The sequence below is a fragment of the Muscardinus avellanarius genome, assembly GCF_963383645.1.
Source record: "Muscardinus avellanarius genome assembly, chromosome: 10".
NCBI lineage: Eukaryota > Metazoa > Chordata > Mammalia > Rodentia > Gliridae > Muscardinus > Muscardinus avellanarius.
The window spans coordinates 56914938-56942440 of NC_137796.1; the positions used below are offsets into that span (position 1 = coordinate 56914938).

The 27503-nt window shown below is 52.0% G+C and overlaps 1 protein-coding gene across 1 annotated transcript in view; it reads right to left on the bottom strand.

Moving 5' to 3' along the window:
* The window catches only part of PPP1R37 (protein phosphatase 1 regulatory subunit 37), a gene marked incomplete at both ends in the record, with an annotated part of 52457 nt that extends 25663 nt beyond the window's left edge, over nt 1-26794 (bottom strand). Inside the window, one exon of the mRNA XM_080704419.1 lies at nt 26593-26794. Coding sequence (XP_080560545.1) covers nt 26593-26794 — 202 coding nt within the window. The remainder of the gene's footprint in view (nt 1-26592) is intronic.
* Nucleotides 26795-27503: the final 709 nt, after the last annotated feature.

Below are 27503 nucleotides of genomic sequence, written 5' to 3' on the forward strand. Positions count from 1 at the left end.
GGAATCTATTTCTGAGCCTACAATCAAGAACCATGGCTGACACCTGCACTGCCTTGTTGGGGGGGTCAGAGGCCCCACAGGAAATGTCCCTCATCCCAGAGAGGAGCCACACTACTCAGGCCTATGCATGCTTCTTCTTTCTTTCTTTCTTTCTTCTCCTTCTTTTTTTTTTCTTTTTCTTTCTGGAACTGGGAATTGAATCCAGGGAATACATTCTACCTCTGAGATACACCCTCAGTCCTATTACTTATTCTTTATTTTGAAATGGTCTCACTACGTTGAGCGGGCCTTGCTAAATTGCTGAGGCTGGCCATAAACCTGTGATCCTCCTGTCTCAGCCTCCCAAATACTAGGATTACAAGTGCGCACCACCATGCCTGGCTTCTAGGTCTGTGCTTTGTAACCCCATCCCTCCATCATTGCATTTCCAAACTCTATTTGCCCTTCTTCCAAAAGCCTCAGTGGCACTTAGCAGGGCAGGCTGGGGAAGGGAGCAAACGCTGCTTGGGGCCTTCGATGATGCTCTGCAGGCAGAGCCGTCACTCTGCACCTGCTCCCACACTGCGGGATTCACACACCTGTTCTCAGTATGCCTCCTAACAGCACTGAGAAGCAGGCACTGCCTCCCCAGTTTCCAGATGAGGCTGAGAGATTAGAGATAGCCTGCCCAAAGATGTGTTTCCAGCTGGAAGAAGAAACAGAGTTTGATCCTCATCTGCTATCCTCAAATCCTGGATTCTAGAGCTCTGGGCTGGCTCAATCCCCACCCACAGATGCTCATGCAGCTTTATGTTCTTATTTTCTAAGAGATGGCCTTTCTTTTCTTTTCTTTCTTTCCTTCCTTCCTCTTTCTTTCTTTCTTTCTTTCTTTCTTTCTTTCTTTCTTTCTTTCTTTCTTTCTTTCCCCCCCCCCCACACCCCGTGGTATCCAAGGGCCTTCTACCTCTAGGCTATACCCCAGACCTATTTTATTTGGAAACAGGGTCTTTTTTTTGGGGGGGGGTGGTACTGGGGGTGGAACCCAGGGGCTTTTCTACCTCCAGTATATAGTCCCAGACCTATTATTTTTTTTATATTTTACTTAGAAACAGGGCCTCACTAAGCTGCTGAGAGCCTCACTAAGCAGCTGAGGCTGGCTTCAAAGCTGTGCGATCCTCCTGTCTCAGCCTCCCAAGGGCGGGGATTACAAGCGTGCGCCACCACGCCCGGCTCTGGAAACAGGGTCTTGCGAAGGTGCTGAGGCTGATTTCAAGTCTGCAATCCTCCTGTCTTAGCCTCCCAAGTACTGAGATTACAAGTGTGTGCCAGTGAAGAGGATCTCTTTGAGTCCATTTCCCAAAATAGGAGGCTGAGCTTCAGAATTCTTCAACACTTTGATTCTCATAATAAGAAATATGAGTTAAACAAAAGTACAAGCTGAGCATGGTGGCCCAGGATTGTAATCCCAGGATTTGGGAGGCTGAGGCAGAAGGATCACAAGTTTGCAGCCAGCAGCTACTTAGTAAGGCCCCCTGCAACTTGGTGAGATCCTGTTTCAAAATAAAGAATAAAAAACAGGGCTGGGGGTATAGCTAGGAGGTAGAATGTCTCTGGGTTTTACCCCCGGTAGCAAAAAAAAAAAAAAAAAAAAAAAAAAAAGTACAGAGATACCGTTTTTACCTACTAGACAGGCCAACAATGGAAAGCTGGGCAGCACAGGCTGCTGGTCAGACTGGGGGAAGCCAGCTCACCCACATGTGGCCCCTGGGTGTGAAAACCGGCACAACCCTCTAGAGGGCAATTTAGCAAGACCAGTCCAAAGGACAAATGCACATATCCTCTGATCCAGCAATCCCACTCCTGGAGATTCATTCCACAGATAAATTTGCCAATGCAAAATCATATACTCATAAGGTTATTCACTGCAGTACTATCTGCAAATACAGAGCTAGAACCAATAAGGGACCACAGTTCAGAGAATGAGCAGACACTGTCTGAGCCAACGGGGAACAATATCCAAGAAACATTAAATAAAAAGGCCTGCCGGGCGTGGTGGCGCACGCTTGTAATCCCTGCGCTTGGGAGGCGGAGACAGGAGGATTGCACGGGTTCCAAGCCAGTCTCAGCTACTTAGTGAGGCTCTCAGCAACTTAGTGAGACCCTGTTTCCAAATAAAGTATAAAAAATAGGTCTGGGAGTGTAGCCCAGAGGTAGAAAGCCGCTGGGTTCCACCCCTAGTACCACCAAAATAAATAAATAAATAAATAGGCAGTCAGGTGTGTAATCCCAGTACTTGAGAGGCTAAGACAGGAGGATCACAGGTTCATGGCGAGCCTAAGCAACTTAGACCTTCTGCAACCTAACTGTGACCCTGTTTCAAAATAAAATACAGAAAAAGGACTAGGGGTGTAGCTTGGAGATAGAATGTTCCTGGGCTCAGGAAGGAAGAAAAAGGAGAGAGGGAAGGAAGGAAGTAAAGAAGGAAGGATGGGTGGGTGCAGGAGAGAGCCTGAGTGGTAGGCGAAGCAGCTCAGGAACTGGAATGAATACCCGCAGTCCCTAAATGAGCCAATCCTGGGGTGCGGTGGCGGCCTCTTAGCAGGAGGGGTGCCAGGTGATAGGGTGGGTGGAGCTGGGCTCTGCTCTGAACACCCCGCCCAGCCACCGGCCTGCGTGAGGTCACAAGGGAGCCTGGCCTCCACCTGGGGCAGATGACAGAAGATAGCTGGCTTGGGAGTGAATGGTCCCACCATTTAGAAGCAACTCCTAAAAACTTAAGGAGTAAACAAACAAACAACAACAACAACAACAACAACAAACACTAAGACAAATAGCTTGGATTTCCTGCAAAATAATGGGGATGGAGGCAGTGTGGGGAATAGAGTTACTGGCCACATATCTGTCACTACTGACACTGAAAAGTAGGTACATTGGACTCATTACTTTTGAAGGTTGGACAATGTCTGTCCATTTAAAAAGAAAACAACAGTTAAATTAAGGGGGAAAAAATAGGACTGTCAGAGCAGGCTATAGTTCAGGCTCTCTCCACCCCAGGAGCAGCTCAGTAACTCAGAGGGATCCTGGGGCCACAGAACACTTGAGAATAGAGGAAACCACAGGGCTCCAGACGTGGCACCTTCTCCAGCAGGGTCTGGCCACTGACTGCTCGCTCACGATATGCTATCAAGATGAGCACTGACTTTCCCAGAGCCACATGCCTGCCAGGCGCCCAGGACTAACTCCTTGGCCTCCCTCTTGTGGCCTGGCCTGCAAGATGCCCTGGGCCTTTGCCCAGGTGGCCCCCAGACTGTCCCTGTGTGGACAAGGAGGCTGAGATGATCTCCAAGCTAGGCTCCCCACCAACAGTTGGAGCCAAGAGCCTCATCCTCTGAAGGGAAACCCACTTCCTCCTTCTTCCAGCCATTCAGACACGAGGTGGGCACACAGTCAGCTCACAGCGACTATGGCACAGAACAGATTAGGCTCTGCCACAGACTGTGCCCTGAACTGAGACTGGCAACCCAGGAGGCCTCCCTGCAACCCTTGCTGAGGCACCTCATACTCTCCACTGGAACACAGCCCTACCCGCACCCTGTGTACCCTGCCTTCTGGCTTGCAACCACTCTCCCATGGCTGACCTGTCATCTGGACCTCAAATGTCACCTCCTCTGAGAAGCCTTCCCTGACTCTCTCTTTTTCTTTCTCTCTTTTTTTTTTTTTGTACTGGAGATTGAACCCAGAGGCATATTCTCTAAGCTATATCCCCAGCCCGTTTTATTTTTTATTTGGACAGGGTCTCCCTAAATTGCTGAAAGCATCACTAAGTTGCTAAGGCTAGCCGCAAACGTGTGTTTCTCCTGTCTTAACCTACCAAATACTGGGATTACAGGCATCTTCATCAATTTACCTGGCTTCCCTGACTCCTCTCTGTGTGTGTGTGTGTGTGTGTGTGTGTGTGTGTGTGTGTGTGTGTTTGTGTGTGTGTGTGTGTGTATGGGGTACTGGGGATTGAAGCCAGGGGCATTTGGCCTCCAAGCTACACCGCAGCCCTATTTTATTTTTTATCTTGAAACAGAGTCTCATTAAGTTGTTGAGAGCCTCACTAAGTTTCTAAGTTGAACCTGTGATCCCGTCTACTGAGCACTGAGTCCTGAGATTACAAGAGCGTGCCACCACACTCGGTTTCCCCGACCTTTTTTAAAGCAGCGTCCACCTCCCTCAGTGCCACCTCTCCCATCTCCTCACAGGATGCCTCCCAACCCGTGAGGATCTGTTCACTCTGCCCTACGGCAAGGGCTGAGTCTGGACGCTACTGTGATATCTCAAGCAAACACCTGTGAGTGAATGGATGCACCGCCTTGCTCTAGGAAATGAAGGCAGTGCTCACCCTCCCTCCTCTCCAGAGCCACTCCCTGGCAAGGAGGCCTGCTCACTAATGTGGCAAGGGGCCTCAACAACTGCAGCTTTCTGGGTGACAAGAGCTGCTCTTCTCTGCCCCTCCCGGGAGCAAAGCAGATGACCAGTGCCACTGCCCCGAGACAGCTGGGAGCCAGGGCCTCGGGCAGGGAGGTGGGAGCACTCGCCCAAGCTAAGAGGCTGCAGATGACAGGTGCCTCCCGCCCACCCCTCATCCAGACCTTCTAAGTTGCTTGGCCAACAGAAGATCCCATTACAAAACACATGTGGTCAGAAGCCACCCATGGCTTCCGTGTCTTGAGACAGAAACAAGGAGCAGATTGTGCTAGACAGCCCCACTGACACAGAGCACCCACAAGGGCATGGGCTCACAAGGGCATGGGCTGAGGCCACGGGTGCTTCTACAGAAAACAGGAAGTAAACTGACTCCTGGTCTCCAGCTGCACAGCCTACGCCAAACCGAGCACCAGAGTCCTAGCTGTGGGACAGGCGACACTTGTGTGTGTGTGTGGTGCTGGGGACTGAACCCACAGGCATTCTACCTCCAACACCCCAGCCCTATTTCTGTTTTTTTATTTATAAACAGGGTCTTACTAAGTTGCTGAGGATCTCAATAATTGCTGAGGTTGGCTGAAAACCTGCATCCTCCTGTCTCAGCCTCCCAGGTACTGGGATTACAGGCATGTGCCACCATGCCCAGTGACAGGCCCCTTTCAGGTATAAGTTATTATAACTATGAATAGATGCAAACACTTACATATATTTTCTTTATTTACTCTTTCCAACAGCTCTTAAGAGGTGGGAATTATCCTCATAATTCAAAGGAGGAAACTAAAGCCTGGAGAAATAAGGCACCTACCTGGGGTCCCTGAGCCCGGACGCCAGCCAGAGCGGTCCTTGCTCTTAGCCATCACATTGGACCCCCTCTCTGATTACCGCCACTGTTGGGGGACAGATGCTGCTCCTCCTCCACCTCCCAGGGGGAGTCCAAGGCTCAGGGAGACCTGCCCAAAACATTCCACACCAGGCAGGCCTGGCCTGCGACAGCCTGGTGTGCTGCTATCGCCTCAGCCGTGCCACCTGATTCTCTCTCCCAGACATTACCATTTTCTCCCAAACCTCTCACGCCTCCCTTTTTGGACAGTGAGTCCGTGATGCAGGCCAGGTCTGTCCTGAGCACCGCACACAGGACGGGCACAGGACTCAATCCTGGTTGAATGGGCACCTGAACCACCATGAGAACACCACCCCCGCGGGCTGAGTGAAGACTAGGGCCACCGCAGAACACCACCGCCAAGACTGCCCACCACAGGACTCTATGCAGGGGGCGGGGGAGGGTTCTTCTGCGGCCTCCTGAGTCCCAAACCAACGTGTGCATCTGAGGATGCTAGCAACTTTCTGCCTTGTGGCATGAATGCCTTTTCTCAACATGGGAAACTGACCTCGTGCAGGTGTGGCCTTCGGCGTGAGACTGTGTACTTGGCTGTGCGACTGAAGTGTCTACGGGGCCCCAGCCCCCTTCTCTAAAAGCCATCACCCTCCCAAAAGTGAGGTGGCCCTTGCTGCTCCATTTCTCAGGATGGAGGCAAGCCTTGGCTAGGCCTGCACAGGCTACCTGGGGCAGACCTGGCCTGAGGGGTCCTGTCCAGCCACAAGGATTCTGTGGCCTGTGGTCTCCTAGTGGGAGCAAAAGGTCTGAAGTCAGAAAGAGGAAGGAGGAATGCGTGCGGCCACACAGCAGGGGCCACTCAGTTCCTGCATCCTCCAACACCCCCGGGGTCGGCAGAGGGCCTGGGTTCTTCAAGTGAGCACTTCATTACCTCGCAGCTCCAAGTGGATCTGGCCCTGTAGCTCAGGAGACCCCACGTCACAGGCACTGGCTCACTTCTCGTGGTTCAGTCTCGTATGGAAAACAGCCCATGAGACACAAGCAATATGCACTCACGGTACACACACAGACTTCTGGAAGCAGCCAGTGAGAGCACCATCAGGTGGTCCGCAAACAAGAGCTGCTATCATCAGAGCCCCGGGCCTGACAGCTCGGCCAGGCGCCAGATGAGTAGAGAGTAAACAAAGCCACCGCCGTGCCCGGCTCACCGGCATCTGTCCCTGCACCCCGCCTAGGAGACCCTGGCTGCACACCCTCTCTTTGCCCTTAAGACAAATATTTACTCAGGGCTGGGCAAGGGAGGGCACAGAGGTGACAATTTGGGGATGAATAAGCAGCAGCAGAGTGGGGAGTGGCAGGAGAAAGCAATGCCCGCAGGGGCTGAGGTGCCACCTCAGGAGCAGAGCAGAGCTATGGCCAGGGGCCAAGTGACCGCCTCAGTCTACCCGTCTGCAAAGCGGACACATTTCCCCGTCTCAAAGTTTTGCCAGAAGAGTCAAACAGACGGGATGCAAAGCTTTCTGTGCCGTGTAGCCAGGCGGGCTCTGGGTAGGGGCCAGGCTTGGTGTCTGGCTGTCCAGGTCTGAATTCCAGATTTACCACTGATGAGCTAGGTGAGCAGAACCTCACCCTCTGGGGTGCAGGGTCCTCCCTCTCCTGGGAATTGGGGCAAAGAACCCACTCACCCCGTGGCAGCAGACAGAATGAGCAGATGCACACAGAGCTTAGCATCTGCCCGGCAAAGTGGGTGCCCGCCAATGTGGCTATCAGAAGTCCTGCTGTTACTAATCTACAGGCTCACGGTAGCCCCACGCTGCCCTAACCACCCCTCTGGAACTCTGTAATGACTCTGGCATCGCCCACCTTTGGTAAGGGTTTGTGCAGCCACCAGTCTTCAGGGTCCGAGACAACCCTGGTCTGAGGGTCAGGGAAGGCTTCTTCCTGGAGGAAGTGCCATTACCACCACTGGCCGCTGGAGAACTGGGACGAGGAGTCTCATTCACATCAATCCCAGAGCGTAACTGCACCTGGGGTAGGGCAGCTGCTTCTGAGTCCCTGCTGAAAGAAAGACAGGTGGGAAAGAGACCCTTGGAGAATGAGCAGGCACTCACCCAGGTAAGAGAAGGGAGAACTAAGAAAGTCTGCCACCCGCCAGTAAAGCTTAACACTTGAATCAACTGCAATCAGTAACTCCCCTCCTCAACTCCAGAACCTAGAGACATTCTTGCTCACGCCCTGGTGATGTGCAATAGATAAAGGTGCACTGCCACAGGAGTTAGCAGTACTGAAAACTGAAAACTGCCTGAATGTCCACCAGCAGCACCATGCCCAGTCTTTGGTGAGGTCATATGACAAAATACCAGAATGGCCAGGTGTGGTGGTGCATGCCTGTTATCCCAGTAACTGGGAGGCTGAGACAGGAGGACCCCAGGTTCACAATCAGCCTCTGCATTAGTGAGACTCTCAGCAATTTATCAAGAGCCCATTTCAAAAACAAAACAACAAAAGAGCCAGGCATAGTGGTGCGTGGCAGTAATCCCAAGTACTTGGGAGGCTGAGGCAGTTCAAGGCCAGCCTCAGCAACTTAGCAAAATCCTGTTTCAAAATAAAAGAGCCGGGCGTGGTGGCGCCGGCTTGTAATCCCTGCGCTTGGGAGGCAGAGACAGGAGGATCGCGCAGGTTCGAAGCCAGCCGCGCGCGCTGGCTTAGGAGACCCTGTTTCCAAAATAAAAATGTAAAAAATAGGTCTGGGAGTGTAGCCCAGAGGTAGAAGGGCTTCCAGGAACCCCAGTACCACCAAATAAATAAATAAATACATAAATAAAAAATAAAAGAGTTAGGGTGTAGCTCAGAAGTAGTTCAATCCCCAGTACCTTAAAAAAAAAATCAAAAAAATATTTTTAAAAAGGGCTGGAAGCCGGGGGTGGTGGTGCATGCCTTTAATCCCAGCATTCGGGAGGCAGCGACTGGAGGAAGGATCACGGTTCGCAGACAACCCCAGTTACTTAGCAAAGCCCGTCACAACTCAGTGAGACCCTGGTTCAAAAAATAAAAAGACGGCCGGGCCGGGCGTGGTGGTGCATGCCTGTAATCCCAGCATTCGGGAGAGGGAGACGGAGACCAGAGGATCACACTTGGTGGACAGCCTCAGCTACTTAGCAAGACCCTTCGCAACTGTGAGACCCTGGCTCAAAAAGTAAAAAGACTAAAATGTAAGACCAGGGGGTGCAGCTGGGAGGTAGAATGCCCCTGGGTTCCATCCATAGTACCACACAAAAATTAAAAAAATAAAAAAGGGTTGGAGCCCAGTACTTGGGAGGCTGAGACAGGAGGACCTCAGATTCAAGAACAGCCTCAGTAATGAGACCTGTTTCAAAATAAAAATAAAATAGGGTTGGGGTGTAATTGAGATCCAGAAGACCCCTGGGTTAAATACCCAGAAATAAACAAATAGCAGAAAAAAAAAACCAACAAAGAGAGAAAAAAGGCAAGTCTCGGGAGTCCACGCACAATAAAGCATCATGTTCCTAACACCAGAAGGAAGCTAAACGGAACCCCCCATTTTGTAGTACACGCACAGAGGTGATAAAACTTTAAAAACAAAAATGAGGTGTGACAATCATGACAAGGTTCTGGAGCCAATATGCCCACCCACCCAGGGATATAGGGGAATTGATGGCTGTGATCTCATACTTCAATTTGGAAACAAGCTCACAGATCATTATGTTCCACATCCGCTTAGGTGTTTGTTACATTTCTATTTCATATGCCAAGAAGTGAACTGAACAGTAATAATTTAAAAAGCAGCGGGAATGAATGCCAGGTGGTGGCGCAGGCTTGTAATCCCAGTACTTGGGAGGCTGAGACAGGAGGATCACATAGGTTCGAAGCCAGCCTCAGCTACTTAGTGAGACTCTGTTTCCAAATAAAATACAAAAAATAGGTTTGGGAGTATAGCCTGGAGGTAGAAAGCCCCTGGTACCACCTAGTACCACCTTCTACCCCTAGTACCACCAAAAAAAAAAAAAAAAAAAAAATTAGAGGGAAGAAGTGCTCCGGCCAGGGGACTAGTGCATGCAAAGGCTTGGAGGTGGAGAGCTCCCAATAGCTCCTCTGGGGACTGAAGGTCATTCTCAGGGTCAAATGAAGCAAACAGGGAAGGACTTGGCACAGGACAGGGGCACTGAGGTGCTCAAAAAAGGTTTGCTGAGTCACTTGTGGCTCAAAGCTTCCTAGCACTGGCACTTCCTGAAGTCCCAAATAGGTGACAGGGCCAGGCTCAGAACAGGTGAACTGCTGGGAAAGCCTAGTGTCCACCAGGAGACAATCAACTTCCCAGGAGCAGGCAGGCTTCCAGTCAGGGGCAACAAAGATCCTCCTATCTCAGCCTCTCAAGTACTGGGATTACAAACATGTGCCACCACACCTGGCTTCCAAGCCTTTTTTGAGACAGAGGCTTGCTGAATTGCCCAGGCTGGTGTTGAACTGGTATTCTCCTGCCCCAGCCTCTGGAGCAGATGGAATTATAGGTGTTCACCAACATGGTTTTTTTTGGTGGTACTGGGGGGGAGGGGGGCAGAGGCTTTCTACATCCAGGTTATACTCCCAGACCTATTTTATATTTTATTGGGAAACAGGGTCTCACTAAGTTGCTGAGAACCCCACTAAGTAGCTGAGGCTGGTTTCGAACCTGCACGATCCTCCTGTCTCAGCCTCCCAAGTACCGGGATTACAAGCGTGCGCCACCATGCCCGGCTTGGTGTTTTTATTCATTCATTACAGAATGACCTGGGCTGGAGAGACAGCAATTAATGTAAAAGGTCTGGTCCCTACCCATTGGGGACTACGATAGGAAGGGGAACAAATCAACAAATAAAGGCTGCATATTAAAGGAAAATAGCATATCTTAGATGGCCTACAAATGCAGATTTGAAGTAGTTAGGAAAAGCCCATAGAAAGAATATTTAAGACACCAAGACCGGGTGTGTAGTGGTGTGTGCCTATAACTCCGGCTCCTCTGAAGGCTGAGGCAGGAGGACTGAGCAACTCTGCGAAGATCCTGTCTCAAAATAAAAAATATAAAGGCTAGCTGGGCATGGTGACAAACGCTAGTAATCGCAGTACTTGGGGGGCTGAGAGAGAAGGGTTTCAGGACAAGGACAGCCTCTGCAACTAGTGAGACACATTAACCTAGCGAAGATCCTGTCTCAAAATAAAAAATATAAAGGCTAGCTGGGCATGGTGACACACGCTAGTAATCGCAGTACTTGGGGGGCTGAGAGAGAAGGGTTCCAGGACAAGGACAGCCTCTGCAACTAGTGAGACACATTAACCTAGCAAGATCCTGTTTCCAAATGAAAGTAAAATAGGGCTGGGGATGTGCGTTGGATGTAGAACACCCCTGAACTCAATGCCCAATGCTGGAAGGAAGGAAGGGAGGGAAAGAAAGAGAAAAGAAACTTAGTTTAGTTGAGATATGAAAGAGGCACCAGAGTGAAAATTCACCCATTTCTTCACACAGTTATCTAGTGGCCACTCTGTGCCAGGCACTCCCCATGGAGGCAGGACGGCAGCACTGAGCAAGGTGATTAATCCGCCCCTTTCAAGCGTGTGCGCCGGAGGGGAGGGGCAGCAGACAGCAATACTCTGGAAAGACATGGGGCAGCCACACACAAGTCAGGGAAGCCCATCTCCTCAGAGGGAGGAGGCAGTCGAGAGATGGCACATGCGTGCCCCAGCAGCCTACAGTGGAGGGCAGGCATGAGCAGGGCCAGAGTGGCACCCTACAAAGCCCAGCCAGGCAGCTACTGGAGAGAAATGACACGGGGCACACAGGACCCTCACATGAGGGGTGCTTGCAGTGTGGTGGCCTGGCTGCGGGAGTGGGAGTCTGGCTCGTACCAGAGTACCAGGGGACAAGCTCGGCCTCTGTAGTCCAGGGACCAGATGAGGGCTGCCGTGGCTTGTGCCACCTTCTGTGAAGGAGCACCACTGCAGAGTGATTAATGACTCTGCGGAGCAGTTTCTCCACCTACAAAACGCAGGGCACTGCCAGCTCCCCGGGTAGCTCAGCACCCAGTGCCACAGAGGTGTCTGCAGGGGCCCCTCTGTATCCTGCTGTCTCTTTGCCCAGGCTATTCCTAACTCACACTCTCTCTGGCAATATTATGTGGCCTCCTCTGCTAAAAGTCCTTCTTTTTAATAAGTATCTTGCACCCTCTTCCCCACCTTTCCAGCTTGGCAAATGACAAATGAGGAAAAATATACCTGGAGACTAAAATCCCACCTCTTTTCAAAAGGGGAGCCCTTATGAAGGCCCCCTCAAAAGGGCAAAAGTCATAAAGCAGCAGCTCTGGAAAGTATACAACGTGTTCACAATTGCTAGGTTAATCAGTAGTCAAAGGAATGCTTTCCAAAACCAGTCACTATCTTAGTATCAAGACATCCAAAGGCAAAATAGTTTTATGGCACTGGGGATTGATTCCAAGGGCATTCTACCTCTGAACTACACCTCCAGCCCTTATTTTTGTTTTAAAAACAGGGTCTCTAAAGCCAGGTGTGGTGGTGCACACTTGTAATCCCAGCATTTGGGAGGCTGAGACCGGGAGATCACGCTTTGTGGACAGCCTCAGCTACTTAGGCCCTCCGTAACTTAGTGAGACCCTGTTTCAAAAATAAAGAATAAAAAATAGGGCAGGGGGTGTAGCTCAGAGGTCGAATGCCCCTGGGTTCCATTCCAGACCTGCAAAAAACAAAAACAAAACACAAAACAACAACAACAACAACAACAAAAAAAAAACACCAGGGTCTCACTAGGTTGCTAAGTTTCACTAAGTTGTGGAGGCTGATCTTGAACCTGTCTCAGACTTCCAAGTAAGTACTAGGATTACAGGCGGGCTTCATTTATTAAAAAACAAAAAAACAAAAAACGGAAGCCATAATCTCAAGATTCACCAGTGACCATAACTATAGAACACTACCCCTGAAGGCATACAATCCAGGCATAAACTCAATCTGGGCTTCAAATATTTCTACCCTTAGCTCGGCATGGTGGCATACGCTTACAATCCCAGTATTTGGGAGGCTGAGATAGGAGAATCACAGGTTTGGGGCTAGCCTCAGAAACAGTGAGACTGTGTTTCAAAATACAAAATAAAATAAAATAATAGGGCTAGATGCTAGGCGTGGTGACCCATGCTTGTAATCCCAGAACTTGGGAAGCTGAAACAGGAGAATTATAAATTCAAGGACAGCTTCTGCAACTAGTGGGACTCCTCAACCTAGCAAGACCCCGTTTACAAATAAAAGTAAAATAGAGCTGGAGGTGTACCTTGGAGGTAGAAATACTCTGGGCCCAACCCACAGTACCACCCAAAAAAAAAAAAAAAAAAAAAGGTGGGGGGGGAGGGATGTAGCTGAGAGGTAGAATGTCTCTGGGTTCAATCTCCAGTACCATTAATAAAAAGAAATACTCCTATCCTTTATCCTGGTAAAATAACCTTCTAAGAATTTGTTCATGATGAAGAGAAAAGATCTACAGACAAAGATGAGCATCGCTGCATTGTGTATGCAACTGAAACTGGAAAGGACCTAAATACTTTGCTAGGACAAATGACAATAGCTCAATGGTGTACTGTATGTATGTATGTATGTATGTATGTATGTATGTATGTATGTATTTATTTATTGTGGAACTGGGATTTAAACCCAGAGACCTTTTACCTGAGCTAAACTCCCAGCCCAACTTTATTTCTTATTTGGAAACAAGGTCTCATTAAGTTGTGGAGGGCCTCCCTAAATTGTTGAGGCTGGCTTCGAACCTGTGATCCTCCCATCTCAGCTTCCCGAGTACTAAGCATGCACCACCATGCCTGGCTAATGATGTACTTTATTTTAAATCATGCTTTTGCCAAAATGAGAGGCTGGGTGTGGTGGTACGTACCTGTAGTCCCAATACTTGAAAGGCTGAGCTAGAATTGCAGGTTTGAGGATAGCCTCAGCAATGTAATGAGATTCTCAGCAACCTAGAGATACCCTGTTTCAAAAACAAAAAATAGCCAGGCATACTGGCACACACTTGTTATCCCAGTACTGGAAAGAGGCTGAGACAGGAGGATTGCAGGTTTGAGACAGCCTCCAGTACTCAGTGAGACCCTGTTTCCAAATAAGAAATAAAGTTGAGCCAGGGGTAGAACCTGGAGGTAGAATGCCTCTGGGTTCAATCCCCAGTACCAAACCAAACCAAACCATAACATTAAATAGGACTAGGGGTGAAGCTCAGATGCAGAACACACCTGGGTTCAATCCCTAGTACCAAAAATAAAAATAAAAACGGAAAAGCGAAGAAAAAACAGCAGAATAGTCACTCGTATCTATAGCATCCTACCAGTGTTGTTTGTATACGTCCTGCTGTGTATCTAGGCAGAGAAGAGACAGGAAGGATCTAGATGCACCAGCGTTCCACACTGAAAACAGCCCTGACACTGGGCATAAGGGTGCACACCTGTGATCCCAGTTCTTGGGGGGAGGAGGAGATGCGGGGGGCATAGGCTCGAGGCCAACATGAAATAACCTAGAACCTAGCCAGACCCCATCTCAAAAATAAAACAGGGCTTAGGGTGTAGCTCATAGGTATAATGCCCCTGTGTTTAATCCCTAGTATAAAAAAAAAAAAAAATCCTGACAGTAAAAACCACTGATCAGGTAAGAGTCTTACACCTAGGATATATATAGAACTCTTATAACTCAATAATAAAAAGACAATACATTTTAAAAATGGCCAAATGCTCCGGAAAGACATTCCTTCAAAGATACTCAAGTGTCCAATAAGCACATGAAAAGATCCTCAACATCATCAGCCACCAGGGACATGCAAATCAAAACCACGGGGAGAGGCCATTCCGCAGCCCCAGAGCCGCGCTCAGGAGTGTCAACAAGGAACACGAGCTGGTGCAGACCCGGGAAGGAGCCTCAGGCACCACAAGGGCAAGGCCAGGGGCCGCACGGCGGGGGCAGTCTGGCAAACAATGACACAGCCACCTGTTCACTCACACTCCACTCTGAGCGATGTAAACACACATCCATACAAAAACATGTCTGTCAATGTTCACTGCAGCAGCATCACCACCATCACCATCATAATCATCATCATTATTTTTGTGGGGGGGGGCTGGGGATGGAACTCAGGGGCATTCAACCTCCGAGCTACACCCCCTGCCCTATTTTTTATTCTTTGTTTTGAAACCGGGTCTCACTGAGTTGCAGAGGGCCTAAGTAGCTGGGGCTGTCCGGGAACTGGAATTGTCTCTGCCTCCCAAGCGCGAGGATTACAAGCATGCGCCGCCAAACCCAGCTTCACTAAAGCATTATTTATAATCTCCAAAAAGTGGGATCAAGGCCGGGCGTGGTGGCGGACCCTTGTAATCCCCGTGCTTGGGAGACAAAGACAGGAAGGATCGCGTAGGTTCGAAGCCAGCCGTGCTGGCTTAGGAGACCCTATTTCCAAATAAAAAAGTATAAAAATAGGTCTGGGAGTGTAGCCCAAAGGTAGAAGGGTTTCCAGGAACCCCAGTACCATCAAAAAAGAAAAAAAAAAAGTGGGATCAAGCAAATGGACATCAGTGAATGAACAGGTAGTCTATGTCTGTACAACGGGCTATCCATCATTTGGCAATAAAACGGAATGAGGTTCTTTTGTTGTTTGTTGTTGCTTTTTGGGTTTGTTTGCTTGTTTGCAGAGGCAGTCTACCTCCAAGCTACATCCCAGCCTATTTTTTATATTATTTTATTTTATTTTTTGCAGTACTAGGGATGAAGCCCAGGGACATTCTAACTCCAAGTTACACCCCCCAGCCCTATTTTTTTATTCTTTATTTTGAAACAGGGTCTCACTGAGTTTCAAAGGGCCTCACTAAGTAGCTGAGGCTGTCTGCAAACCACAATCCTCCTGTCTTAGCCTCCTGAATGCTGGGATTACAAGTGTGCGCCACTACGCCCGGCTTATTCTTTATTTTTTAAACAGGGCCTCAATAAGTAGCTGAGGCTGGCTGCGAACCCGCGGTGCTCCTGTTTGGCCTCCCAATACTAGGATTACAAGCATGCGCCACCACGCCCGGCTAGCAATGAAGTTCTGATATGTACAACAACCGGGGTGAATTTCGACAGTGTGGAAGAAGCTGTTCACAAGGAGCATGTATTACATGATTTATGTGAAATATCCAGAAAATACAGAAAGCAGAATAGGGTCACCTAGGTTGGGGTGTGGAGGGTTGAGGGAATAGGGACTGAAGACTAAAGGGTACATGACTAGAGGGAATTAAAATCTTCTAAACTTTTTTCTTTCCCTGTGGCCCTGGGGATTGAACCCAGGAGCATTCTACCTCTGAGCTATAAGCCCAGCCCTATTTTTATTTGGAAACAGGGTCTCACTAGGTTGATGAGTCTCAGTACTTGCTGAGGCTGTCCTCGATCCTATGATCCTTCTGTCTCAGTCTCCCAAGTACTGGGATTACAAGTGTGCACCACACCTGGCAAAATCTTCTAAAATTGATTGTAATAATGGATATATAACTCTATGAAATACCGAAAACCAGTACACTTTAAATGGGTGAGTTGTGTATATGAACCATATCTTAAAGCTATTTTTTAAAACTCCCAGGTGGCAAGCTTAACAAATAATTTTCTTCTTTAGACTTTTTTTTCTTTTCTTAAAAAAAAAGATGAAGCCCGGCATGGTGGCGCACGCTTGATATCCCAGCATTCCGGAGGCTGAGACAGAAGGATAGCAGTTTGTGGACAGCCTCAGCTACTTAGTGAGGCCCCCTGCAACTCAGTGAGACCCTGACTCAAAATAAAGATGAAAAAATAGGGCAGGGGGTATAGCTCGGAGGTTGAATGGCCCTGGGCTCCATCCCCAGACCCACAAAAAGAATAAAAAACAAAAAAGCCGAGTATCCAAGCATGCCTTTCTTTTAGGGTCATGAAAAATCAAAGAGCACCGCAAAGTTCTGACACCCTTCCTTAGTAAGCACCCCTCCAGCTTCTGGGGACCGCTCCTCGTCCCAGGTGCAGGAGGGAAGACAGGAGAAAATGGAGGCTCGGGCAGGGAAAGGTCACTCAGCAACAGAGAGGACCTACCTTTCTACTAGTAACACCCCCTACAGGAGGCAAGAGGGGTAGTGTGCAGGTGCACATGGGGCAGGCCTCTTCCCTGTCCCACCCCTCAAAGCTAGAGGTGGCTGAGTGGTGTGGCAGGGCCTGACTGCTCATGCCCCACCTGCCAGGCCACCCTCAGGTAAGCAGTCTGTGGTTTCATCTATACAATAGGGTTAAGCCTCCACCCTGAGAACAGAGAGGCCTGTTCTGCCTGCATCCTCTTGGCTGGGTGCAGTGAGCACAGACTCTGGACCCAGCAGAGGCTGGGGCTTCCTTACCCTGCCTGGGGGGGGGGGGGTCTTCCCCAAGACCACACAGGGCCAGTCTGCTCAGCGACTGGGAGCTCTAAGCAGGGATCCAGGAAGGCCTGTGTCTGGGGCTGGACCACCCTACCCAACAGTTGCTCAGCACTGCTCTGTTCCAGAGCCGTGTTAGGGACATAGTAGGGACCAAGAGAGACCCACCCTGCCCTCCTGGGGCTCCCAGTCCAATGGGAGACACAGAGGCAAGGCTGACACAGGAAGTCCAGAAAAGCTCAGCATGCAGATCCCGTGGGCGGAGACCAGGCCCAGCACGAAAGGCAGCTCCCAGGAAAGAAGCACTGTCCGGTGAGTGTGGGCGGAACTGGGCAGGAAGGCAAGGATCCTAGCCCAGGCAGAAGGGACTGCAGAACAGGGAAAAGGAGAAAAGAGCCAGTGACCACAGCTGGGTAGCTAGCCACCCTGACACCTGTGACTCAGCTATTACTGGAGGGGAGGGGATCAGGTCACCTGTTAAAAAAGTAGAAAGGCAGAGCAGCTGCCAGAACCCGGGCTCCCAAATGCGATGAGGAGGAGGTCCTCCCTGGGCATGGTAGCACAAGTTTGTAATCCCAGCATTCAGGAGGCAAGGATCGTGGTTCGCGGCCAGCCTCAGCTACTTAGTGAGGCCCTTCACAACTCAGTGAGACTCTGTTTCAAAAATAAAAAAGACTAAAAACTAGGGCTGGGGGTGTAGCTCGAAGGTATAATGCCCCCTGGGTTCCATCCCCAGTACCAGGAAAAAAAGAAAAAAAAAAAAGAAGGTGGTTCCGGGACCAGCCTGCTCCACTAGGCAGTGAGTTGGTGGTACAAAGGGTTGTGGGGACATACGTGAGTGAAGGACTTGGGTTACTACACTGCTTGCACAGAAAGGCCAGTGTGAAAGCCTATGGGCCCCTTCTTTTTTTCTTTTTCTTTTCCTTTTTCTTTTTTTTTTTTTTTTTGTGGTACTAGGGATGGAACCCAGGGGCATTCTACCTCTGAGCTACATTCCCAGCCCTTTTTTTTAATTCATTATTTTGAAACAAGGTCTCACTAAGTTGCTGAGTCTGGCCATGAACCTACAATACTCCAGTCTCAGCCTCCCAAGTACTGGGATTACAAGCGCATGCCGCCATGGAAAACGCTCTGGAGGCGAAAGGGGAAGCTGCACGGAACATGACAGCTCTAAGAACATGGTAAGAGCAGCTGGTGCACCCTCTAGGGCTGAGAGGGCGGTGGTGTGAGTGCCACCCAGATCTGACCCTGGTGGTCCCAAGCACCAGCTTGCAAGAGTAGCCCACCCACCCAACCAGGGGTACATTCCCAGCTGGAATCATCAGCTTGCAGGCTCCCACCCCAGGCTTCTGCTGGGAAGAGAAGTGTTAGGCAAGTCACATGAAGACAGCTGGCGGCAGGCACTTCCAAGCCTCCACCCCCACCTCCAAGCAGCAGCTCCTGTGCAGCTACACATAGGAAAGGGAGGGGTAAGAACAACTTCTGAGCGCCCACTGTGTACCTCCATCCCCTGTGAGTGCGGGGAGCCAGGCACCGTGAAGGCAGGGGGACAGAGGTGAGCCAAGCCACAGAGCCCTGCCTTACATGGAGAAACAAAACGGATCTCTCCCTGTCCTCCTGGGATTGGGAAGCCCCTCCCACACGAGCTGAGCCCCGCCTCCCTCACGGCTGGAGCCCACGGAGGGGACTGTTCCGACTCTCTGGCTAGGACCCCAGCGGCTTCCTCTAGCTTCTCGAGGTGTCACGGGCCAACCCAACAGAAGCAGCACTTGCTTAGCAAGGTGAAGTGCGTACGCTGCGAGGCCCAGGCTGGCTTGCTCTTCCCCCCAGTGAGTCTAAAAGCTTTACGAGAGTCTCATCTGCCAAGGCAGCTTTGAAAATGGGCAAAGTGTGGCACAGGGAAGTCAGGGATCTGGCAGAGGCCACACCGCCTGAGGTACTGAAGGCAGACTGCTCTAGAGTACCAGTCAGTCCTCCAGCCCTGCTTGCTGTCCCTCAGGGCAAAGGGAGGAAAAATTATCACTGCCTTTTTTTTTTTTTTTTTTTGTGGTACTAGGGGTGGAACCCAGAGGCTTTCTACCTCTGGGCTATACTCCCAGACCTTTTTTTTTATATTTTATTTAGAAACAGGGTCTCACTAAGTTGCTGAAAGCCTCACTAAGTAGCTGAGGCTGGCTTCGAACCTGTGCGATCCTCCTGTCTCAGCCTCCCAAGTGCGGGGATTACAAGCGTGCGCCACCACGCCCGGCTTCACTTTCATTTTTTGAAAGAAGGGAGCTTTCCAGGCACGGTGGCACATGCTTGTAATCCTAGTACTTGGGAAGCTGAGACAGGAGGACCACAGGTTACAAGACAGCCTCAGCAAGTAGTGAGACTCATCAACCTAGGGAGACCCCATTTCAAAGTACAGAATACAAAACAGGGTTGAGAGCATAGCTCAGAGTAGAATGTCCCTGGGCTCAATACCCAGTATCACACAAAAAAAAAAAAAAAAAAAAAAAGAAAAAGAAAGAAAAGAAAAGGAAAGGAAAGAAAAGAAAAAAGAGGAAGCTTGTAAGTACCACACTTGCTCCCTGACTCTAATGCCAACACCAACACACACCTCCAGCTGCTCCTCACCTGCCTGACTTCTGCGGCTTCTTTATCAGACAGCCCTTTCCTACTGCTGTATCCTCCCATCCACGCTCACCCCTGACCTCTCTCTAATTGGAGGCCCTGACTCCTGGCTTTATGAGATTGTGTGTGTGTGTGTGTGTGTGTGTGTGTGTGTGTGTGTGTGTGGTACTGGGGATTGAACCCAGAAACATTCTACCTCCAAGCTATACCCCCAGCCCTGTGTGTGTGTGGGGGGGTTACTGGAGATGGAACCCAGGGACCTTCTACCTTCAGACTATACCCCCAGATCTATTTTATGTTTTATTTGAAAACTGGGTCTCACTAAATTGCTGAGAGCCTCACTAAGTAGCTGAGGCTGGCTTCAAACCTGCGTGATCCTCCTGTCTCAGCCTCCCAAGTACTGGGATTACAAGCATGCGCCACCATGCCTGCCTTACCCCCAGTCCTTTTTACTTTTCATTAGAGTTTCACTGAGTTGCTGAGACTGGCAGTGAACCTGAGATCTTCCTGTAATCCCAATTACTGGGATTACAGACATGCACTACCTCATCTAGCTTGATAAGTATTTACTTTGGGGGGGGGGGGAGAGAGCTAGGTCTGGTGGTGCACGCTTGTAATTCCAGTACTTGGGAGACTGAGACATAGAATCGCAGATTCGAAGCCAGTCTCAGCAACTTAGCGAGGCCCTTGGCAATTTAGCGAGACCCTGTTTCCAAATAAATAAAAACGGGCTGGGGGTTTAGCTCAGAGATAGAATGCATCTAGGTTCAGTCCCGGTGCCACATACACACACACAAAAGTATTTACTCTGAGCAGGTCGTGGTGGCACATGCTTGTAATCCCAGTACTTGGGAGGCTGAGACTGAAGGATCACAGGTTCTAGCCAGCCTCAGCTACTTAGTGAGGCCCTCTGCAACTTAATGAGACCCTGTTTCCAATAAAAAATAGGGATGAGGGGCGTGGACTGGAGATAGAATTTCCCTGGGTTCAATTCCCAGTATTGCAAAAACAAAAAGCATTATTTACTCTGTGCTCCCTCACTCCCCTGTGACCTCCACGGAGGCAGGAACTGGACCTGTCTTCCAACCCGACCCTAACACCTGGCATGGCCAGGATAGATGAGTGACTGGCCACAGGACACCAAGTGCTCACGCAGGATACATACCAGACACTGCAGTACTGGAAGGACACGTCCCCAGGGCCAACGGTGAGAATAAGCAGCCAGGAGAGAGTAGCAGCACAGCCCTCCCGGGACTCTGACACTGGTCCCTTGTTGAATGCACACGTGGCCTTGCCCTTTACTCCATCTATTTCTTAGCCCCGTAGTTCTGTACGGCCAAAACTGTCACCTCTATTTCCCAAGGGTCATGGGCTCAAGAAAGGAAAAACCATAGGGCACGCTAAACTAGATGCATCTTGCCTCAGCCAGTACAGAGGGCCACAGTCCAGGCCCCAGGCCCCAGTGACGGGGCTGCACCCCAGCGTGGTCACCTGCCAACAGCTCTGTGACTTCAGGCAGGTCGCTTCACTTCTCCACGCCTCCATTTCCTGGTCTATAGACTGGGATGAACAGCACCTACCTACGGGGCGGCTGTAAGATGAAGTGAAATAATACTCCAAAGGCATTCAGACCAGTGCCTGAGTCCAAAGGAGGGCAAGGACTGGTAACGACTGAGGTCACCCGAGAGCGGGAATTAGATCCAGGCTCAGGCTCCACTGCAGCAGGCCGCACCCCCACCGGCGTGCCCAGGCACCTCAACGCGCTCCTATCAGCTTGTCCAGCCACTCCTGAACAGAGGTGTGGAGGGCCGCTGAGACAGACGGCCGAACGGCTGAGCAGAGTAAGGCCTCCCCCCAGCACAAGGACAGCCAAAGATGGTTGTCAGAACAGCCCAAGAGTTTTGTAAAACCAGATTCCAGCCCCGCTCCCACAGACGCTTTAGCGGCAGTGGGTCCAGCCCAAGGCACGTGGCACCACCACTCTTAATCCCTCTGGAGCCAGTGCCCATGAGGGCTCGTGAGAGTTGGTATCTTGCTTCCAGAAACACGCATGCTCACAGTTTTTGTGTTCTTTCTGGGGCTCTGTATTGATGTGGGGCTCCCAAAGACAGGGCTCCTGTCTGCAGATCTATGAGGAAGAATCCCATTCAGATACACACTAGATTAACCACTCCCAAAAATTTTTCCCAAAGGTGAGGAATTGGATCTGAGGGGAAAAAAAAGTCTCATTTCTTCTGACATTCACCCTGTAGGCCAGTCTGGGGTCGCAGAGGCGACCTGCACACAGTCCTTGCTCTTGAAGGGGGGATCATCAAGGCGGCGGCCTGGGTGTGCAGGCACTGGCAGCTGCCAGCCTCAAGTGTGGCGGAGCGCAGACACTCACACCACAGACCTGCGACCGGGGCAGAGGGTGGGGCGGCGGACACACTACAGAGGAGACGAAGGCCAGTGAGAGCGGCTGAGTCAGCAGTGCACAGGACCCTGCCTGGCATCCTGGGACCCAACTGCCTCTGCTCATGGGCCAACATGCGGATTTAGTTTTAGCTCAGAGAGGTTGGGCAACCCGCTCACAGTCACCAGCTTGCAACAGAGAGACAAGGTGAATGCGAGGCCTTTCCCACAGGTGGCACGCTCCTGAGGAACGGGCCTGAGGGGAAGTGGGAGGCTGAGAAGAAAGATGAGCGTGGGTACACAGAGGCGGAAGCAGAAACTAACCAAGGGGCTGGGGGCGGGCAGTGGTGCCCGGTGTGGGCAGTATCTGCTGAGCACCCCCTCAGCTCAGGCCTGAGCACCTCGCTGCTCTTCCCCATCACCCCAGTAGGGTGCACCACCGTCAGCTGCACTTCACAGACAGCAAGTCAAGGTCCCGAGTCACACGCTGCACTGCTCGTGCTGGAGTCTGCATGGCCGCTCCAGCGGCAGAAGCAACACTTGGCCGGATGGAATCAAAGCCACCCTTGAGCCCTCCCCTAGCACCACCGCCACCTGCACCAAGCCGCAGCACTTACAACTTCAGGCCTTTCCGCCATGGCAAACGCGTTTCTACCTGCCAGACCAGTTTCAAGGACTAAGTGTGCAGCACAGGTTTCAATGAGAACAAACAGTACGACCTTCCCACCCCTGGCTCTCCTTTTAAGAACACTGTGGCCATTGTCCCACTGCCCTCTCCAGCCCCCAGAGCCCAGGGCAGCAGAGATGGTCCCACGTTTGGGTCCCCTCACTCTCCAGACACCACCACTAACATGGAGAGTGTCCTGGGGGACAGCCCTGCCATGCTCCAGGACTCCCCGGCAAGGGAGCCAGAAATGAGTCACTGGCAGGGCGGGGGGTGGGGGACGTCTCGGGGACTGTAGTGTCATGTGCTCTGATCACAAGTTCCTCTCCCAAGCTGTCTCGGAGCTTGCACAGAGCTCAGCGGCAAATGGGGAGCCCCTGAGCCTCGGGCTGCTCTCACAGCTTGTCTGGAAGGGCTCCTGGCCCTCAGAAAGCCAGACACAGGGTCTGCCTCTCGTGGTGGGGCACAGCTGGCCCGGCGCCTCCCTGACACCCACGTGCCCCAGCCTGGGAGTACAGGAGCAGCCTCCTCACTAGGCTTGCTCCCTCCACACACCTGCTCTGGCTCTCCACTCATACAGGGCAGTCCTGTCCTCTCAGACACCCTGGGTGGTCAGCAGGGCAGAGACCACTGGCCCTATTTCACAGATGAGGAAATGACAAATGCCCAGCAAGAGGCCACGGGGTGCATGCCACCAGGGCCACCTGGGAGCCTCCCCTCCCAGGCCACCCAGCTCCTTGATCACACACTGCTCGGTGGGCTCTAGAGGTCCTGAGGGAACAGAAGACAGGATGGCTGGGAGGACCATCAAGTAGAAAATAGGTTACAACATCAGATAGTCACTGTGGAAAACAGGCAGGCCCTGAGCACTGAGGACCCCAGGACTTGGAGGCCCGAAACCCTCCCTCACAATTTCCCTCCCCTAGATCACCTGTCCTCGAGAAACCCCCAACACAGGACTCCAGCAAAGCCTGAGGGGCCCCACCCATGTCCCAGCCCTCTGCCACCACAGCCGGAAGCTGTCCTCCCAGGACACGGCTCTGCTGAAAGGGAACCCCACGCTCGCCCCAGCTCCTCTAGTGCCGCTTTTTCCTGCCCTGGGAGCGTCCTGCATCTCTCAGCTAGGTGACAGTTCCATCTCCATCTCCACCGAAAAGCAGAACGGCCTCTAGGTGACAGACTGTCACCCTTGGCCTTGGCTGGGGTCATGTCACCCAGCAAGCCAATGGATGACCCCACCACTCTTCTCTCTAGGCCCACAGCTCAGTGACTCCCCGCTGTGCCACACCAGGCATACAGACCAACCCAATAAAACCCCACCCTGTTCCAAGCTCCTTCCTGCAGCTCCCCCACACACATACCAATTTTCTGTACCACAAGCTCCACACCCTGGTGAGCCCTCCTCCTCCCGCCGCCCCAGGTCTAGTCCAGTGTCCTCCATGGGTAGAGGTTATCACCTGCTCCTCGGTGTTGACAGGGCCTCTGGTTTCTCCACCATCTAATCTCACCAACCTCATAGGATCCCTCCCCTGCCCGGGCCCAAGAACACCCATCTCCTTCACTGCTGGCCAACTCCTCTGGCCTGCTCCCCAGCCAGCACGAGCCAACCCCTCCAGCCAGTCATCTGCCCTCTCCATCTGCAGCACCTCCCTCCTCAGGAGCCACCAGAGGAGCACCTCTGGAAACGAGACTCTCCAGCCTGTAAGGCACCCCCCCCCTCCGCCGTTACCCAGGGCAGGCAATGAGGAACCCTTCTCACAATCTCTCTGGCCAGGCCCCAACTGCTCCTCTCTTGGGCGTTCTCCCCCCACCTTCAAAGTCTCTCACTGCCTCTCCAAGACTGCGCACAAGTAAACAAAAACAAAATGCCAATCTGCCTGGATAACACCTGCTACTTGTGACAGGAATTTACGAGATCTGTTTAAGCATCACACTTACCAGCTCTATTTGCACAGAGAGAGAGAGAGAGAGAGAGAGAGAGAGAGAGAGAGAGAGAGGGAGAGGGGCACGCTTCAGAGAGGAAAAACAGCTGCCTCAAAGATTTACCCCCAACCTGCATCGAACTCTCCAACTGCCTTCACTGATCCTCCAGTCTACAAATCGCCTACCATCCCTACCCCTCTCCTGGAAGTTTCTGAAGTAGCCCCTCCAGGCTCACCCCATGAGCCAACTTCTATTTGTGTGTGTGTGTGTGTGTGTGTGTGTGTGTGTGTGTGTGTGTGTGTGTGTGGTGTTGGGGATGGAACACAGGGGCATTCTACCTCCAAGCTACACCATTAGCCCAATTTTTTATCCTTTTTTTTTTTTTTAAAAACAGTGTCTCACTAAGTTGCAGAGGGCCTCACTAAGTGTCAGAGGCTGGCTGAGAACCCAGATCCTCCTGTCTCAGCCTCCCAAGTTCTGGGATTACAAGTGTGCACCCACAAGCCTGCTCCAACTTCTCTTCCTGGCCCCTAATGGCATGCTTGCATAGCATGCATGAGGCCCTGAGTTTGGTCCCCAGCACTGAGGGTGGGAGTGACACCAAAAATGGTCACTGCAACTTCAGGAAGCCTCATCTTGGCCAATTGCTTTTCATACATGATTTCATTTATCCTCCTACCCCCTGGGCCATAGGTATTGTCACCCGCTTTACAGATGGGAAAAACCAAAGCTCAGAGGCGTCAGGTAACCACCCCAAAGTCACAAAACAGGGTCAGGACTTGACCACAGCCTTTGGTCTTAAGCACCTTGTTCTGCCCCTCCAGGCCTCTCCATTTCCACTCTGAACTCCCTGGACTGGGTAACATGCTGTCGATTAGGACCATTCTGACTCTTCCTTCCTAGCCTCAGTTTCCCAGGCCCTTCAACCCCCAAACTGTCCACCTAGCCCTGGAGTCTGGAGTCCATCTCTTTGCCCATAACTAGCCAAACTGGCATTCATGGCAGGCTCCCTGTGTAATCAGTTTCCCGTGACCGAGTTTTCCACCCTCACATCAAAGTCACCGACTCCTCCAATGCCCACAGACTGGCAACAGTGCCACCCCTTTCCTGAGGCCAGCTGACTAACTTCTACAGAACCACGGCTGATCTAAATGCGCTCTTCCAGGCTCAGCCTGAGCAGAACTGACAGGCCTCTGGGCTCAACACACTGCCCATCTCCCGGCCACTTTCTGCCTTCCCAGCCCTGTGGGTCCAACACACCCCTCCAGCTGTCCTTTTACCTCCAACACTGGCTTAATCTTTAGGGGGGGGGGAGGCTAGAATCTCCTCTCCCAACCCCCACAAGCCACTGGACTTCTCTGAGGCTCTCACCTTCTACTGACCAGCAACTTCAATTCTTGATGGAATTCCCCAACCGGTTTCCAAGAAAGAAGATCCTTTACGGCCAAGCCCCAAAGTGCCTCTGCTCCTGAATTAGGGCCAAACCTCTGCTTTTCTTTTTGGGGAGAGGGGGTGGAGGCATACAGTGATGCAGTGGGCTTTCTTCTTTGGAATTCTAACAGGGCCTCTGCTACTCACCCACTGGCAAACTGACCACCTGCTCTGTTCTTTTTCTGGGAGTGTGTGTGTGTGTGTGTGTGTGTGTGTGTACATGAGTGGTGGTGCTGGGGATTGGCCCTCCAGGCTTGGTGCACGTTAGGCAAGTGCTCTACCACTGAGCACACCCCCAGTGCACAGAGCTTATTTTGACTCCCTTTTCCCAACCGCAGGATTTACCCACTCCTCTGCAGCCACAGTGAGGCTTACTCCTCTTTCTGCCTTGGGCCAAGAAAGTGAATGGAGTGACCACCCTTTGCCTTGAGGCTTGCTGACCGTCAATTTAACCCCTTATTCTCCCTGTGGGGTCATCAAACTCCTCCAACTGCCTCTTCCCAGCCAACCCTGGCCCTCTCCGTCTTCTCCACTACTATGAGCCCAGACTGCCACCCTCTCGACCCCACAAACCAGCAAACTTTGACTGCCATACTCTTGAATCCTAAAACACGATCACCTTCAGAGTGGAGGGAGGACGGCGGGAGAAACCTGATAATACCTTCCACCTCCCCAAACCGATAACCAGCCTTCCCCTCTAAGCCCACCGCTGTCTTCTTGAACCAGCAGAAGGTGCGATTTATCTAGAGCGAGCTCCGTGCTGGGCCCGGCCCCGGCCCCTCCCGACCCTCGGGTCCCCCTAGAGCCCGCCCCCAGCCCCACGCCACAGCTACCGTGTCTCCAGGGGTCTTTGGGCTCCACCGCTCCCGACACGATGTCCTCGTCCGACGGGAACGTGACTCGTTTGGCCGCAGCCTTGAGGCGCCCGTCGGCGGGGGACGATGCGGGGCTCGGGGAGCCGGCCTCGGCTGGGGCCTCCTCTGCGTCCGCGTCCGCGCCGGGCCCGGGAGGCGCCTCCTGCGGCGGGATCTCCATCGCCACCGCCGCCTCTTCACGGGGGCCCCGGGGACATGCCCCGGGCCCCGGACTCGTCTCTCCGGGCCCGCCCGCCGTCCCGGGGCATGGGCTCCGCCGCCGCTTCAGGCGCCGCCTCCGTCCGCGCTCGCCGCCGTCGTCGTCGCCGCCGCCGGCCCGAGCGCGCCTCCGCCGAGCCCCGCGGGCGCCTGCTCGTTCGCTGTCGCACTTTCACTACAGACCGGGGCTCCCCCGCACGCACCGCGTGCTCAGAAAGGCAAAAAGTCAACTTAAGCTAGCCCTAGGGGCAGTTATCCTGCGGGCGGCAGAAGAGGGAAACAAAGAGCAGAAAGAGCCGTGGACAAAAGAAACGTGAGCAGCGAATCTGCAGAGCTGGAACTGCAGCGGACGGGGGCGGGGCGGGGCGGACGCCGGCTCCCAGCGCAGCGCGCACGCGCGAACCCGAGCCCCGCCCCGCCCCGCCCCGCCCGCCAGGTAACTGGGTTCGGGCGCCCGCACTTTCGTCGCGAGCCCAGGTGGTGGGGGAAGAAACAGCCTGGGTATCAGTCAAGACATCTGTCTGGCGGGACTCGGCCAACTGGTGAGAGTAAAGAGACAGAAAGGAAAGACTGACCGGAAAGGCAGTGGGCTGTGCTGAATAGGTGCGTACGTACAGGTGACTCACAGACGCTCACAGATCTTCTGGGACGAAGACTCGGCCCCCGATGTC